Genomic DNA, 18259 nt, shown 5'->3' on the forward strand with positions numbered 1-18259 from the left:
TTTGGAGTCTCCAAACAAAATGTCCCTCCATGGTCTTTTTGGAGTCTAGATCCACCTTCCATGACCTTAACCACAGAATACGGCAAGCCAGGACAGACGTAGTCGATGCCTTGGACTCCAGCACACCCGACTCAGAGGACACCTCCTGAATGTAATAGGCGGTGGTGGTAATGTGAGACAGGTATTGTCTGGTGCTGTCAGATATATCCTTGGGCAGCTCTTCCTCTAATGCCTGAACCCACGCTTCAATACCTTTTGCCGACCAGGAGGCCGCAAAAGTGGGTCTATGCACAGCTCCTGTAAGAGAGTAAATAGATTTTAGGTATCCCTCCACAGGCTTATCTGCCGGTTACTTCAGTGAGGTGACAGTGGTTACAGGCAGAGTTGATGACACCACGAGTCGGGTGATGTGAGAATCCACTGGCGGCGAATTTTCCCACTTGCTACATAACTATGCAGGGAGAGGATAGCGAGCCAAGGCCCGTTTATGCAGAGGGAATTTCTGCCCTGGAGTAGACCAGGGTTCCCTTCTGATGTCCACTAAATGGTTAGAATGGGGCAAGAGAGTTTTAACCACTTTCTGCCGTTTAAACATATCAGTTTACTTTGCCACAGTAATGGAATCCTCATCAGAGATTTGTAGGATTTGTTTAATAGCAACCACTAAGGCAGGGACATAAATCTGCAAGAAAGAATCCTCATCAGTAACACCAGATTCAGTGTCTGACAGAACCGTGTGCTTCCCCTCCTCTTCAGATGAAACATCAGAGCGGTATTTGGACTGTGAGGTGGAAGTAGCCTGCCTAGATGACCCAGAGACACGAGTGTGACCTGGAGTGGATTTCTGTCTAACCAAAGATTGATTTAATTGTTACAGCTGGTTAGATAAATTTTCCACCCAAGGCGGATTTACCATAGGGACATGCTGTAGTGGCACAGGTGGTCCCATAGGGGGTGTAAGCCATTTTACCAGAGTACACAGTACAGTAGGTTTGTGAAAGCAGCCCAGGGTGGCTACTGAGTAAACACAGGAGCTGCGGACAGGCAAAGAGGTGTATGACCCATAGTACACAGACCATCATACATCTGCATGATACAGGTGCTTCCACTGATTTACTGCCCTTTCTGTTAGACATTATGATATGAATGCAACAACACGGCGACTTAGTATGATAAAGCCACAGAATTTCTTGAGTGAGACGGAGATAGTGAAACCTTTGTTTCTCTTTCATCCACTAGGGGACACTGGAGTCTTATACAGTAGGGTGTGAAGCCTTGCAACCGGAGGTGTGGCACAATCTGAAATTAAACATTGTCTGCACAGCCGGCTCCTCCCTCCTCACGCCCCTATCCCTCAGTTTGAAAAATTGTGCTTGGAGGAAGCACACAGGAGCTATTGCTCCAACAAATTAATTTTTTCTTTTCTTTTTTCTTCTAATAAGAGAAGGAGCCCAATCCCACCTAGCAAAGGAGGGAGCAGGCAGAACCTAAGTGAAAAGAGGAAGCCCAATCCTTCCTAACAAAAGGAGGGTGCAGGCATTACTAGAAGGAGACTAAGGTCCCAATAAAGGGAACTGCTTCTCGCTTCATTAAAATCCGGAGCACAGAGACAGTGAGTACTGGTTGTATTAAGGGCCCTAGTCTATACAGATACAGGGTGAATAGTGTCTTAGCTCCCTGCATCAGAAGACTGAATGATATATATATCCCCCGCCTGCTCACCTATGATCTATTTAATTTTAACAGCCGTACAGTGCAGCGCTTACCCTGATGCACAGAAAGCAAGGGCACATGAGGCTGTATCACGGCAGCAGCATCCTCCTTCCGACCCAGCACACTGAAGGGGAGACAAGATCAGAGCTGGCAGGTCATTGCTTTCCGCCACTAGACAGACGCCCGCACACTTACTCCCAACGGCCGCATGAGAAGGTTGAGGGGAGACGGCGGGCAGCATCTCTGACACTTCCAGCCGCCGCTGAGGCGCAGCTTCCCGCACGGCACTGTCCGCCGCCCGCTGAGGCGCAGCTTCCCGCAAGGCACTCTCCGCCGCCCGCTGAGGCACAGCCACCCCCGCACGGCTCTTCCCGCCGCGGCTCTTCCCGCCGCTCGCTAGCAAGAGGCGCAGCTGCCCGCACGGCTCTTCCCGCCAGCTGCACAGAGGGCTGAGGGAAGATGGGGCACATTAAAAGGCCAGTGTTCTATATAGTGCGCTATAGCAACGCAGCAGCTATGGGGAATATATGTGGAGGTTTTTTTAATGAGGTGCATAATATTTTTTAGTGGCAGCCATCTTTAAATAAGTTAAGCGGCGCCAAGTGGCTTTTCAGGAAAACAACAGCCCCCCTTTAGTGACAACATTTTCCTCAGCCAGTGAGAAAAACAGAGGGAGGAGTTTCTATGCCTAGGATAGAAATTAGGAAAAATAAGTAATTACTCCCTCTGCTGGTAGTTTTATTTTAGGTCTCTGCTGCAAAGGATTTATTCTTACGTGCTTTAAATCAAGCATCTCTATGCTTTATAAGTTCAAGGGACTTCTGAAACAAAGATCCTATGAACATAAAGGGAATGTCTGGATAGCAACCCCGACCTCAGAACTGAATCACAGTCAAGTGTGCGAGGGTTGCAAGTTGCAACGAGGCTGTTTAGAATAACTGGTTTTTATTTATTAATTTTCCTCAAGTAGAATCCAGCCAAATGAATCCAGTATACAATTGTTCCCGTCATATACTAAAGTATTCCGTTACCTATTAACGTATATGCACTGCAAGTATTCTGTGGGGGTGCATTTTCAACTTCAAATGCACAAACCAAGCTATTTTTACCAACACGGTAACTCCAGTTACCTTTGGCGTCTATCACATTATACATGATATATATACATAATGCCTCCAACGGACACTGATGACAGGTCCGACGGAAGAGGGAGCATCAGAGTTATCACCCAGATTCATCTCTATGTATCAACAGTTGGTGGTCTGGTGGTTGATGGTTGTATGAGTATTTATATTAATATTTATTTTTTAATAGAAGGAAGGAAGATTTCCAGCTATTTGAAAATACTCTTCAGAGCTCCCAATATGTCTACGGCCTTTCTCCTCCTATGCTAATAGGTGAAAGTTCGGCTGAGTGGTATGTATATGTCTGGTTGCTCAAATAAATGAGCATGAAGACGGTCATCCCTGGCGTACGCAAAATGAACACACGACCAGGGTGGGCAGGAGCCGTCAGGGTAAGGAAAGCATAACCTGACATGTATTTCAAGGAAAAGATTCATAGTTAAAATTCGCTCTATCCGCAGGTTATAAATAAAATGGCCTAAGACGGATATGTTACCACGTTTCCACCTTAGGGTGGGAGTGGAAATGGGTGCTGACTATCATGACGGTAGACGAACCGTTAGGGGATCAGTACATGCCTCCAAATTTCCAAATCAGTTGTTGATTAGCGGAGCATATCCGAGAGTTAACCAAATATACTTATCAGGCTGCTAGGGTGGCTAGCATCCCGATCTCTCCTATATCTCTCAAAAGGTTTTCTGTGACAACAGAATTTCAGATTCCACAGAAGGAGAAAGGATCCCATAACTATGGTGACTCTCCCCTGACTAATCTGTTAAGGGACATTCTTACTTATTACAGTCCCACTACAAAACAAGAGCCTTTTGTAGGTTGGAGCTAACAGGAAAATTCAACCTCTAGTTACAAGACCATCTCAAACGGACCTGAGAGGTTTGTGTTAAATAGAGACAATTTCCCTGAGAAGGGCAGCTGTCTTTGGTCAGATTATTTTAAGACAGGTGGAGTGAACTCAAATCTACGGCCTACCGGGTATCACATAACTATACCAATGGCCAGTAGCAGTTACTCTGGCCCATTATCCAACTAGTTTGGTTCTCGGTCTCGTGCGAAGAGAGTCTCGGATAGAGACTATTCCAGATAGCCAGTAAGCAGGTCTCAATGCAAACTCACCTTGGATCTCCATTGGGGGGTAAGGGTTGAAGACTTCTAGAGAGACCAGGTCCGAGACTTGAGAACAGAACTTTGTATCAACAGGGTTTGTCTCCCTATCTTGAATATAGATATACATCGCCTTAGCGGTCATTCCATTCAAAAGCAAAGGCATTACTGAGGTCAATTCGAGAATTGCTACAATCTTTACTCAGGGAGTAGAGGGGATCTCTTCTTTGTCGTACCCACACACACTGATACTCAATTTAAGGGTTTGGTCCCAGCTTTTAACGGGATCCAAGTGGAAATCAATCCACTCGGTCACTGCAGACTTAGCCCCAGGGGAGTTCTGGATGTCGTTGGATATAGGGGATGCATTCCGTCAGATCCTGATTGGGCTCCTCCTCAACCATGCTTAGCATTCGTGCTAGTCCAAAGATCATTACCAGTCGGGGCCGTACCATTCGGTATGTCATCAACACGACAATTTTTTTTTTACAAAGATAACAAGCTGGAGACTATTAGGGGTCACGATCATACTGTACCTTATATAAATAATCTGCTGATCTAGGTCACTTTCCGGGAATCTCACTCAACATGGGAAATTGTGATTGCCAGAAATCTCATCTAATGACATGCAAAGGATTCAAATTCCAGGTCTCTTCTGGGACAATGGAGGGTGGTCCTACTACAGAAATAGAAGCTGGTGGCTCAGGTACTACAGGCACAGACTGTTTCCCTACACCTAGGTGTACGTCTTCTCGGAAAAAGGGTGCCATCTTTGGAAGCTCTGCAGTACGGCAGGCTTCACTCCCAACCATCCCAGGTGCATCTCTTTGTTTATGAAGCAGGTCTGCACTGTTTGTTTTTTTGGCTATAATGCAGGTTCGCCTTTAACACGAGGCAAGACTTCCCTAATATTCGTGGGGGTTACACACGAATCTCACAGAGGTAAGAGATTCGGCATCTAGAATTGGGGGATCCTCACAAGGTTGTCAGTTTTAGAGGTTGTGGTCATCCTGGAGGAACATCCGTTCAGAACAGAGGGCCATCATTACAGAACAGTCTAACTATAGACATTCTCGAGCTGAGTGCAGTTATACTACAATGTCTCTTAGCTAAATACCTAGTGATGATTCAACACTTGCAGATGCAGTCAGACAATATCAAAACGACAGCCTACATAGACCGTCAAGAGTCAACAAGGAGCAAGTTGGCGTTAGAAGCAGCCGCCCAGGAGGCAAAAAGGCGCAATATCGTCCTTTTCAGTATACTGTAGTTCATTCCAGGAGTGGAAAACTGGGAAGCAGCTTCTCTCAGTCACCAGGACATACATAATCGAGATGGTGATAGGAAGATGAGGCCCCTTCCCTCGATCTCTCCAGACAACCATCAGCTGCCCCGGGGCTTAAAGACGACCAAACGAAAACGAGTATGGGCAAGTCTCATCCCATCAGACTGGTCCCTCAGGAGTTGTTACTCTGTCTTGATGGGGACTACTAGGGGAGATCTCTGGAGTCTTTCACAATGGTCGGCTGTGGCCTAACTAGAACAGTGGCCGCCTGCAATGCTCGAAGACCCGGGTTCGATACGGAGTTCGACACCCATTTATAAAAAGAGAAGACATGCTATCACGGGGACAGTTCATCCTCCTAGATCTGAAAGGTTTCCGTTTAACTGCGTGTCTAGAGAGACCCGGTTCGGAAAAGGTTGGGGGATACCAAGGGCATCTATGCCTATAAGGATAGCAGCTAGACAGCCGATCGCGACCATGCGTTGCTACAGACTATATAAGAAGAAAACGGTCTGGTGTCAGGAACGGGGATTGGATTCCAGGGGATTCCGCCTGTCTAGACTTTTCTGTTTTCTCCAGGCTGGGTTACATGGTGACCTACGTTGAGGCTCCTTGAAGGTTCAAGTTCAAATCTCTATTTTGGGAGCCTTACTTTTTCAACAGTTCCCAGCCTCCCGCAGCGTCTTGGAACTTAACCTTGGGGTCTGAAATATTTCAATAAAACAACATCCTCTAAGTCTTTAGAGAAAGCGGGATTGCATTATTTCTCCAGGAAAGTCATGTTGTTACTTGCCTTTGTTTCAGCAAACTAAAGCTCTGCTTGGGAGCCTTAGGGTGTTAGTGTCCTTTCTTTCTAATATTCCACGGTGATAGGGCAGTACTCTGTACGCGGGCAGTGTTCTCACAAAGATTGTTTGAGGGTTTCACGTAAACCAGCATATGTGATTCCATCTTTTTGAGAGGTTTCAGATGGAGAGGTGTCTTTTGAAGGTTGTATGAGCTCTACAGAAGTTACGTAGTACGTCAGTACATGGGACCATTTGTGGGTTCTTTATGAGGGTTCAGAGAAGTTTTGACCAGCATCTAAACCGACTCTGACCAGGTGCGTTTAGGCTTACCATTATGCGACAATGTTCCTGTGGTGCATGGTTTCGGTTCAGGATGGGTTCCATACCACCTTAACAGTGGGTACCCCCTGGGCAGAGGCTAGAGGTGCAACTACCACTCAACGTTACAGAGCAGCAAAGCGTGGTCTTCAGCACACACGTTCACGAGATTCTGTAGCTTAGATACCTGTGCGGCCAAACATTCAGAGTTTGGGCGTTTGGTTTAACAGGTTACTGACAGCACTCCCACCCTTGGGAGTAATCTTTGGGACGTCCACTACTGTATAAGACTCCAGTGTCCCCTAGTGGATGAAAGAGAAAAGAGGATTTTGGTACTTAATGATAAATCCATTTCTCTGAATCCTCTAGGGGACACTGGACGCCCGCCTCAGTGCTGTCAACCTGCTGTGTTCATATTGTTGTTGATTAGTTAGTACAGACAGCGTTGGTTTTCTGTCAACAGAGTTCTAGGTTGCTGTCTGTTTTGTTGTACGGTTGGCTCCTCGCAAATTGTTTTTTGTAGTCTCTTGTCCTAGTCTCTCCGTCAAATTTTTCAAACTGAGGGATAGGGGCGTGAGGAGGGAGGAGCCGGCTGTGCAGACAATGTTTAATTTCAGATTGTGCCACACCTCCGGTTGCAAGGCTTCACACCCCTACTGTATAAGACTCCAGTGTCCCCTAGAGGATTCAGAGAAATGGATTTATCGGTAAGTACCAAAATCCTCTTTTTCTGATGGCTCAATGTACACAAACTTTGTTTAATACACTAAAATATAAAAAAATATTGTATTAAATGAACTTCAGGCTGTGTGTATAAGCTGTATAAGCTGTATATGGAACATAAATGAATTGTATGTACACAAACTTTGTTTAACGCACAAAGTTAATAAAAAATATTAGCTAAAATGACCATCAGGCTGTGTGTATAAGGTGTATATGAAACATAAATGCATTCTGTGCTTAGACTTGGGTCCCATCGCCACGATATCTCATTATGGTATGCAATTATTCTGGTCTCAAGCATTTTGGATATGGGTGGAACGCACAGAAATGCGCATTGGTGTGGAACGCACGCCATGGGTCAGGTTGGACAGGTATAATGTCTTGAACGGCGCAGCAGGCAGCCGAAGTCGACCGACACCTACACCGTTTGGTGATCATGCTAAAGACACCGTGTGATGACTACTGACCTTAATGGATAAATGTTGTTTTTTTTGATTCAGCAACACAGGATATGTGTTATCACAGATGGACAATAACAAACAGTGCAATGGACTATGAGTGTCATTCCGACCCGATCGCTCGCTGCAGTTTATCGCAGCACAGCGAAATGCCGGGCGGCCGAAGTCCGGCGTTCAGTAGCGATTGCCTCTGCCTGATTGACAGGCAGAGGCGGTCGCAGGGTGGGAGGGGGCTGGACGGAGGCGTTAAGCCGCCGTTTAGGGGGCGCGGTCCGGCCAACGCAGGCATGGCCGGACCGTTGGGGGACGGGCCGCGGCGTCTGCGTGATGTCTCACGCAGCCGCTGCGGCCAGTGGCAGCGACGATCAACTCTCGGCCAGCCGCAGGAGCTGCGCTGGCCGGAAGTTACTCCACAAATACAAAAGCATCGTCGCTGTGTGATGCTTTTGTATTTGTGTGAGGAGGAGGGGGGGGGGGGGGGGGAATGACATGCGGGGCAGATGATCGCAGTTGTGCTAAACTTAGCACAGCTACGATCAACTCGGAATGACACCCTATATTTCTGATTAAGGCACTAAAAAGTGCTGGGATGTTGATAATATTACCATTTGTGAATGTATGATTACATATATCTGAAATATGTGTTTGCTGGTCGTTTGTGAAGATTGTGACCTAATGAACCGATACTCCTTGTACGGAGAAGTGAAATTAAAGCAATTCTAAGCGTTATGTGATAATATTGGAGAGTGTGACTTGTTTGTCTCTCTCTCTCTCTCTCTCTATATATATATATATATATATATATATATATATATAAGTTGTGAACATCCGCACAGAACTGTATAAGTAGAATCCAAAACGGTGGTGCTCAACTCCAAGGAATTGTTGGTTCCAAATAAAGTCAGAAGGTCATTTATTGGTACATCAGCAGGTCGACGTTTCGATCATATCCAAATGATCTTTGTCAAGACAACAAAGCAGTGTTGTTAGTGACAGAGCACCAGAAGCAGCATCTAAGTGAAACGTCGACCTGCTGATGTACCAATAAATGACCACCTGACTTTCTTTTATGAAATTTGGTGAGTGCCCTCTTTTACCAAAGACTATATATATATATATATATATATACACACACACACACACACACATAAATATATGTACATATAACACAGCACGGTTCTAGACCGGAGGTATATATTAGAGTACTCGTACAATATATTCTATAACAGGTACACTTTTTCTTAACGAACGCTGTCTGTATGAAGACATGTAGAATGCTCAAGTGTTTGTAAAGTCACAGCACTGTATACAGGCGGCTTTACAAGAGAGACCTTGCCCTGCAGTACCAGGAGACTAGCCACAGATATGTTCAGAAGATGGCGCCTATCATCTCAGTCAGGGAGTCAGGGAGAGTGTGAGACAGCTCCACGGCGGGAAAATCTACTCAGAGATGGTGCCCTGGGCCAGGGGAGGGGCTATAGGTCAAGCACCACCTCCCCTGTGCTGCACTTCCACCCCGGGTACTGTGGAGTCTTATTAAATGGGGTCTTAGTACACCTGACCTGTAGACGCCCCAGTGGTCTAGTGGGATCCCTGCTCGGAGACAGTGTCCACGTCAGCGCTGCGACCAGTCTCCCTAGGTCGCGGATGGAACGCGATTTAATGGCGGGTCCCACCTGAGGAACCCTCTTACCTCCTCCCCGTAGCAGCCACACGAACCAGGAGATCGCCTGCGACCGTGTGCCTAAGCTGGAGCGTCTCATCCGCAAGTACCCGGGAACTGAGCCGTGGGAGTATGCAACGCAGCTTGGGAGGTGATAGTTGCTGCAACGCTGACGCGTCACCCTAACATACAGCGCTGACAGCCCAGAGAAGAAATCTTCTTAGAAAGCTTTTTCAGGGCTGCCCAGTGCAGCCCTCCTGTTAGGTGACCTGCTGCTGCAGGCACCAACTCAAAACTGAGCTCTCAGTGCCTGGAGGCTGAGTTAAAGAGGAGGCCCCAATGCATCCTGGGACAGCCTAAAGCTTTAGCCTGTTGGTGCCCCTGGTTCTAGATCCACTCTACACCACAATGTTTTCCTGTGGAAACCAATGTATCCTGCTGCAGAATGCAGCCATTCAACCCATCAACAATCCCGATTAACAGTTTTTTGTATCCGAAGAGCTGTGTATTCGGACTGCTTGAAAGTCCAGTTGCTTTTGAATGCAACCTGCCAGTAAGTGGTCATCAGCTAACCATACTTAACTAACTCCAATCTATCAAATTTCACCACACACAGGCGGCCAAAGCTCAGTTCAGGCAACTGTGGCTTCAACTGGCTTTACCAGGGATTTACGCAATGACATGAAGGATGGTTGAGGCATCTGAATGGCATGCAGTCAGCATATCGATGGTCGGGATCCAGGCTGTCACAATACAGACGCCAGGATCCCGACTGAGGCACCATACCACCTCTGGTATACTGGAAAGGTAGGCGATTCCCCCTCTATGGGTGTCCAAGACATCAATAGAGGGACTTTGTTGCGCTAAGCCCCCCTGTCGGCATTCCAATGCTCGGGATACAGACCTTCGGCATCCTGTGTGGCGGGATACCATACTGATCCCATTTGAATGCAGAATTATTGGTGAAAATCTTAAAAAGGAGTCAAATAATCCCAAAAGCATGAAACCTATGCAGACACCCTTCCTAAAACTCTGAACAAAGTTTTCTCCAAGAATGATGATGCAAAGAGTTACTGCAAGAGTTTGCAATATAAGTAGGAGTGTAACAACATACAGTACAAGCTTAGCCAGCATTCCAAGCACTTGCACAAAACGGGTTCACTACGATATGCTGGCGGTCGGGCTCCCGGCGCCGGGAGCCCGACCGCCGGCTTACCGACAGTGTGGCGAGCGCAAATGAGCCCCTTGCGGGCTCGCTGCGCTCGCCACGCTACGGGCACGGTGGCGCGCCACACTATTTTATTCTCCCTCCAGGGGGGTCGTGGACCCCCACGAGGGAGAATAAGTGTCGGTATGCCGGCGCCGGTATACTGTGCGCCGGGATCCCGACAGCCGGCATACTGAAGACCACCCGCACAAAACATTATTCTGCAAATAAACGTTTATTGGCATACTGGTACTGAATAGCATGAGAGTTATCAGACTGACAGAAATATGAAAGATGTGTTACATAATATCCTGGTTTGAAAACATTAATAGAACACTGAATTGTAGCATCTCTCAGACATGTCCATAGTCATATTTCCTCAACATAACGAGCTACAGATATTCAGTTTTCAAATAATTTCCTTTTCATTTAAAGGTAAATGTATAAAATTCCTAGGGGAAATAAAATCTTTACCAGTTTTGGAATCGGGTGAATTGAGGAGCTGCTCTAGCGTAGCTACGTGGGTGCTGGCAGAAGACACCGATTCATTATCCATGGTTTCCATTCCTTCCCCTTCCTCTCTGGCAACAGAGTACAAGTCCAGGATAGAAAGGTCAGCCGGTCTTCTGTCCCGTGTACCCTTAGGGGGCTGCTGGGTGCCTGAATTGTCTGCAAAAAGAAAAACATATGCAGCAGTGCATACTGAAGCTAATAAACTAGACAATGACTGTGTGCAGCAGGTCTGTACGTGAGCGCTAAAAAAAATTAAGGACACCGACTGATAATACGTTGGGAAATGACAGATAGGATTTGCTGGGCATTTGTGCTTTACTACATAAAACATTATCGTAACGGACAAAAACTTAATATCAAAAACACTCACAATAATGTCATACTTCCGAAACACTATAAGCTCATAATTTACCGCAGGCTAATTGGTCCCCCAGGGCTACCCAGGTCAGCCCGCAGCACTTGACCCGTATTTCTTTTCGGATCTAAGTGAACCCAAAAAGAAATATGCAATAATTTGCCTGTTATCAGATACAAACAGTGGGGTAGCACATAGGGCCGGGAGCGTTCCCAGGATTCTATGTGGTAACACTCGATAACAGATAATTTATACCCCTTTTCCACTAGCTCAAAAAACACGGGTAAATGCACGGGGGCGCGCATTTACCCGTGTTTTTTGCAAGCGGAAAAGGGTCAACCCGAATCAAGTGACCCGTGAATCCTACCCGGCTATCTACCTGGGTAGGACACGGGAATGATCCGGGTAGGGTTGTAGTGTAAACGGGAGCCATGTCGATGCGACACGGCTCCCGTTCACAGTGCATAGGGAGGGCGGCGCTGGGAGACCATGTGATCTCCCAGCGCCGCCCCTGCCTCGTCACTAACGCAATTGCCGGGTTGGTGAGCGCTGTCTGCAGGGGGCTGTAGCACGGGTCGCTGCCGTGTCAGGCGACACGGCTGTGACCCGTGCTACGCTAGTGGAAAAGGGGTATTAATGAGCAAAAAAAAAAAGGGTTGTAATTGAATAGCCCCATGTGTTAAAGCCCGGGGCTACATCCTTTTTTCACCCCCTGAATGTTAACCACCAACAAATGCAGAACAAGATTTTTTTTATAGATTACTTTTTAATACTGCTACATTTAATTTGTAATCAACGTCAAATGATATTAAAGTAGCTATAAATCAAAGTAAAAAAAAGAAGAAGGAATATTTGCATTGAATGAGTAATTCAATTTGATCCCATTTGAATGGGATGTTAAACCCATGGAACACACTAAAATTATTAGTAGAAAAAAAACAAACAAACAAACAAACATATGTATAGAAGCACAGTGAACATGCTTCTGCCAAAACACAGATTGCTCACATGGATTGATAAAAAAAAACCATGAATAGATAAAATGCAGCAAATGAACTTGTACAAAATTGATTTTATAAACAGAAAAAGGTCAATGTATTGCCTACTTGTAACAGTGATCTCATTCTTCAGTTGGAAAAGTTGAGCTTCCACTTTGGACAGTTGCTGCTGCAAAGTCTCAACAGTCTTCCTGTGACCATCTTGCAACTGTCTCACTTGGTCTCTGAAACTGTTACGCTGTGCTTCATTTTGGGCACTCAGCTGGCTGACCGCTTGCTCATTCTCTGTCTTTAGAACCATGTTCTCTGACTGCACCATGCATAGCCTGAAAGTCAGAAAAGACAAACGGAGTATAAAGTAAGATTACAGCAAATGCATAGACAGACTACATTCCATCAGATATATTAATATATGTATGTCAGCCATACTGTCTCATTTCCAGATAGATTCTACAATGTAAATAATGATAAGTTGGAGGACAGCTAAATGATAAAAATCAGACGTGTGCTTAAAAAGTTACTTGCTGTTTTAATGATAAAAACACAAGAAAAAACCTTGTGGATTTAATGTTTTAAATACCTTAAACAAGTAAACAAAACAAAAATAGGATTTTAATACCTACCGGTAAATCCTTTTCTCTTAGTCCGTAGAGGATGCTGGGGTCACATCAAGAACCATGGGGTATAGATGGGATCCACAGGAGACATGGGCACTTTAAGACTTTCAAAGGGGTGTGAACTGGCTCCTCCCTCTATGCCCCTCCTCCAGACTGTGGCCAGGGAGACGGACATTTCGAGGAAAAGGATTTATTGTTAAACTAAGGTGAGATACATACCAACTCACACCTCAAGCACGCCGTACAACATGGCATTTAACACAAAGCAAGTCAACAGCATGAACATCATCAGCAACAGGCTGACTATAAACGTAACACAACATGTGTGTAACCACAACTACGAACTGCAGATACAGTACGCACTGGGACGGGCGCCCAGCATCCTCTACGGACTAAGAGAAAAGGATTTACCGGTAGGTATTAAAATCCTATTTTCTCATACGTTCTAGAGGATGCTGGGGTCACATCAAGAACCATGGGGTTATACTAAAGCTCTAGAACGGGCGGGAGAGTGTGGATGACTCTGCAGCACCGATTGACCAAACATGAGGTCCTCATTAGCCAGGGTATCAAACTTGTAGAACTTCGCAAATGTGTTTGAACCCGACCAAGTAGCTGCTCGGCAAAGTTGTAATGCCGAGACCTCCCGGGCAGCCGCCCAGGACGAGCCCACCTTTCTGTTAGAATGGGCCCTCACCGATTCTGGCAACGGCAATCCAGCCGTAGAATGAGCCTGCTGAATCGTATGACAGATCCAGATCGCAATAGTCTGCTTGGAAGCAGGAGCCCCAATTTTATTGTGAGCATACAGGACAAACAGAGCCTCTGTTTTCCTAAACTGAGCCGTTCTGGTGACATAAATTTTCAAAGCTCTTACTACATCGAGACACTTTGATTCCAGCAAGGCGTCAGTAGCCACTGGCACCACAATAGGTTGGTTCAAGTGGAACGACGAAACCACTTTTGGCAGAAACTGCTGACGAGTCCCCAATTCTGCTCTATCTTCATGTAAGATCAAATAAGGGGTCTTGTGAGACAAGGCCGCCAATTCAGACACCCGCCTTGCGGATGCCAAGGCCAACAGCATGACCACTTTCCAAGTAAGAAATTTTAACTCTACCTTCTGCAGATGTTCAAACCACTAAGATTGAAGGAATTGCAACACCACGTTAAGATCCCATGGTGCCACAGGGGGCACAAAGGGAGGTTGGATGTGCAACACGCCTTTCACGAAGGTCTGAACTTCTGGAAGGGAGGCCAATTGTTTTTGGAAGAAAACCGATAAGGCTGAAATTTGAACTTTAATTGAGCCCAAATTTAGGCCCGCATCCACACCGGCTTGTAGAAAATGGAGAAAACGTCCTAACTGAAATTCTTCCGTAGGAGCCTTCCTGGATTCACACCCAGACACGTACTTTCTCCAAATACGGTCGTAATGTTTAGACTTTACTCCGTTCCTGGCCTGAATAGGAGTGGGGATAACTTCCTCGGGAATACCCTTCCGGCTAGGATCCGGCGTTCAACCTCCAAGCCATCAAACGAAGTCGCAGTAAGTCTTGGAACATGCACGGCCCCTGCTGTAACAGATCCTCCCTCAGAGGAAGAGGCAAGGTATCTCCTACGAGTAATTCCAGAAGATCCGGACACCAAGCCCTTCTTGGCCAGTCTGGAACAATGAGGATCGCTCGAACCTTTGTTCTTCTTATGATCTTTATCACTTTTGGAATGAGTGGAAGCGGAGGAAACACGTACACCGACTGAAACACCCACAGTGTCACTAGGGCATCCACTGCTATTGCTTGAGGGTCTCTTGACCTGGAACAATATCTCTGAAGTTTCTTGTTGAGGCGAGACGCCATCATGTCTATTTGAGGAATTCCCCAAAGACTTGTCACTTCTGCAAAGACCTCTTGATGAAGACCCCACTCTCCTGGATGGAGATCGTGTCTGCTGAGGAAGTCTGCTTCCCAGTTGTCCACTCCTGGAATATAGATCGCTGACAGAGCGCTTGTATGCCTTTCCGCCCGACGGAGCACCTTTGTGGCCTCTGCCATTACCGCTCTGCTCTTTGTTCCGCCCTAGCGGTTTATGTACGCTACTGCTGTTATGTTGTCCGACTGAATCAAGACGGGCTGATTGCGAAGATGTTCTGCTTGCAGAAGGCCGTTGTGAATGGCCCTTAACTCCAGAACGTTTATGTGTAGACACATTTCCTGGCTTGACCATCTTCCCTGGAAGCTTCCCCCCTGCGCGACTGCACCCCAGCCTCGGAGACTCGCATCTGTGGTCACTAAGATCCAGTCCTGGATCCCGAACCTGCGTCCCTCTAGGAGGTGAGAGCTGTGCAGCCACCACAGGAGTGAGATTCTGGTCTTGGAAGACAGGGTTATCCTTCGGTGCATGTGCAGATGGGACCCGGACCACTTGTCCAACAGGTCCCACTGAAACACTCTGGCATGGAATCTGCCAAACTGAATGGCCTCGTAGGCCGCCACCATCTTTCCCAGCAACCGAGTGCATTGATGGATCGATACTCTTGCTGGTTTCAGCAACTGTTTGACCAGGTTCTGAATTTCCAGCGCCTTTTCCACTGGAAGAAAGACTCTCTGTAATTCTGTGTCCAGAATCATTCCCAAAAACGACAGCCATCTCGTCGGAACCAACTGTGATTTTGGCAAGTTTAGGAGCCAACCATGTTGCTGCAGAATTGTCAGGGAGAGCATAATGTTCTGCATCAATTGATCCCTGGATCTCGCCTTTATCAGGAGATCGTCCAAGTACGGGATAATTGCGTAGGAGAACCATCATTTCGGCCATTACTTTGGTGAAAACCCTCGGAGCCGTGGATAGACCAAACGGCAACATCTGAAATTGGTAATGACAATCCCGAACTGCAAACCTCAGGTAAGCTTGATGTGGGGGATAAATGGCAACATGCAAGTAGGCATCCTTTATGTCTATCGACACCATAAAATCCCCCTCCTCCAGACTGGAGATCACTGCCCGGAGAGATTCCATCTTGAATTTGATTTTTTTTAGGTAGAAATTGAGGGATTTGAGGTTCAGGATTGGTCTGACTGAGCCGTATGGCTTCCGGACCATGAACAGGCTCGAATAAAAGCCTTCTCCCTATTGCGACGGGGGAACCCTGACAATGACTTGATTGTGACACAATTTTTGTATTGCGGTGCATACCACCTCCCTGTCTGGAAGAGAAGCTGGTAAGGCTGATATTAAAAATCAGTGAGGGGGGACATCTTGAAACTCCAGTTTGTACCCTTGGGACACTATTTCTAAAACCCATGGGTCCAGGGCTGAACGAGCCCAGAACTGACTGAAGAGCCTGAGACGTGCCCCCACCGGTGCGGACTCCCGCAGAGGAGTCCCAGCGTCATGCACTTGGCATAACCCGGGGAGGACTCCTGCTCCTGGGAACCGGCCATGGACGGTGATAGTTTACCTTTTCCCTTTCCTCTCGTAGCAAGGAAGGAAGACCCTCGGCCCCTTCTGTATTTATTGGTCCGAAAGGACTGCATCTCATAGTGGTGTGCTTTCTTTTGTGGTGCAGGCACATAAGATAAAAATTATGACTTACCCGTGGTAGCCGTAGATACCAAATCAGCGAGGCCGTCACCAAACACACCACCCTTATACGGTAAAGACTCCATAGCTTTCTTAGAGTCCGCATCAGCATTCCATTGATGAATCCACAGTGCTCTCCTAGCTGAGACTGCCATGGCATTGGCTCGTGATCCCAAGAGGCCAATATCTCTCGTAGCTTCCTTTAGGTAGACTAGTGTCAAAAGAATGCTATCCCTATCTAGGGTATCCATTTCAGATGACAAGTTATCTGCCCGGAGCAGAGGTGTCTCTGGAGAGCTCCTAGTAAAAGCCTCATATTCACCCCATTATAATCCAGCCATCTGGGTTTACTTAGCTCCTAGAGCACTGTTATATTGTCCCCGAGGCAGGGCAATCAGTGTGTAGGAGCTGCGGAGGCGGGGAACAGGTTTTTCCTGTTCCTGCAGGTTGCGGCCTTCCTCCTGTGCAGAAGCCGGAACCTAGATTTTACACTCCTTCCGGCCGAGCGACTCGGACCTGCGGGAGTCGTGCGGATCACAGCGGCCCTAGCTGACCATACTTCTCCCTCCCCCCCACCCCCCCCCCGCCGTGGACCCTTACCGAGGGCTGAAGAAGGCGCGCACGGGCCCCTGGAGCCGGGAGCCAAGCGCTGAACGGAGCCGCAAGGTGCCTGGGAACGTCCGGTGCCGGTGGCCATCTTGGAGGGGGCAAAGAGAGCCGCGCGGACGAAATGAGCGCCCGAGTGGCTCATACTGGCCGGGACTCTCCCGCTGCAAAAATCCCTCTGTGGGGCTGGTGGAGTGCTTCAGCTCAGAGGACTCCTGGGCTGACTTACCTGATATTGCAGACCAGCTGGAGCTCAGTGACGGCGGCCATCTTGGGGGTGGCATACGGGATCCATCTCCATATAAATACCAGACAAGTTATCTTCCCATTTTTCAATAGCACTACTCACCCACGCAGATGCAATGGCTGGTCTGAGTAGCGTACCCGTGGTGACATAAATGGATTTCAATGTATTTTCCTGCCTACGATCCGCAGGATCCTTTAGAGCTGCCGTGTCAGGGGACGGGAGTGCTACCTTTTTGGACAGCCGTGACAGAGCTTTGTCCACAATGGGGGGTGACTCCCATTTTTCCCTATCCCCAGAGGGAAACAGATACGCCATTACAATCCTTTTGGGAATCTGAAACTTTTTGTCAGGACTTTCCCAAACTTTTTCACAAAGCGTGTTCAGTTCATGAGAGGGAGGAAACGTTACCACAGGTTTCTTTCCTTTAAACATACTAGGGTCTGTATCAGGAACAGCAGGGTCCTCAGTGATATGTAATACATCTTTTATAGCCACAATCATGTACTGAATGCTCTTTGCCAGTTTTGGATCTAATCTGGCATCACTATAGTCGACACTTCAGAGTCCGTGTCCGTGCCGTTATCCATGTCTGTCAGCTGGGCAAATTAACGTTTTTGTGACCCCGAGGGGGTCTGGACTTGAAACAACACATCCTCTACGGATTTCTACCAAACCTGGTTCTGAGACTCAGATTTATCCAATCTTTTATTTATCAGAGCAACATTTGCATTCAAAGCACTCAAAACATTCACCCAATCCGGTGTCGGCGGTGCCGACAGTGTCACTCCCACAGCCTTTTGTGTCCCCAACAGAGTCTCCTCCTGGGAGGAGCACTCCGCTTCAGACATGCCGACACACGTGCACCTACCACACTGGGCCTATAGGGGACAGACCTACAGCAAAGCCTGTCAGAGAGACACAGAGGGAGATAGACAGCCCACAC

General features: G+C 47.2%; 1 protein-coding gene across 2 annotated transcripts in view; it reads right to left on the reverse strand.

Annotated features, from left to right (window-relative positions):
* Positions 1-18259, reverse strand: part of GCC2 (GRIP and coiled-coil domain containing 2) — a 244476-nt gene that overhangs the window by 20925 nt on the left and 205292 nt on the right. For both annotated transcript variants that reach the window (XM_063953814.1, XM_063953812.1), the window contains exons 19-20: positions 12373-12590; positions 10873-11067 (exon numbers count right to left, since the gene is read on the reverse strand). In XM_063953814.1, the coding sequence (XP_063809884.1) occupies positions 10873-11067; positions 12373-12590 (413 nt within the window). The remainder of the gene's footprint in view (positions 1-10872; positions 11068-12372; positions 12591-18259) is intronic.

Source organism: Pseudophryne corroboree, chromosome 2, assembly GCF_028390025.1.
Source record: "Pseudophryne corroboree isolate aPseCor3 chromosome 2, aPseCor3.hap2, whole genome shotgun sequence".
Classification (NCBI taxonomy): domain Eukaryota; kingdom Metazoa; phylum Chordata; class Amphibia; order Anura; family Myobatrachidae; genus Pseudophryne; species Pseudophryne corroboree.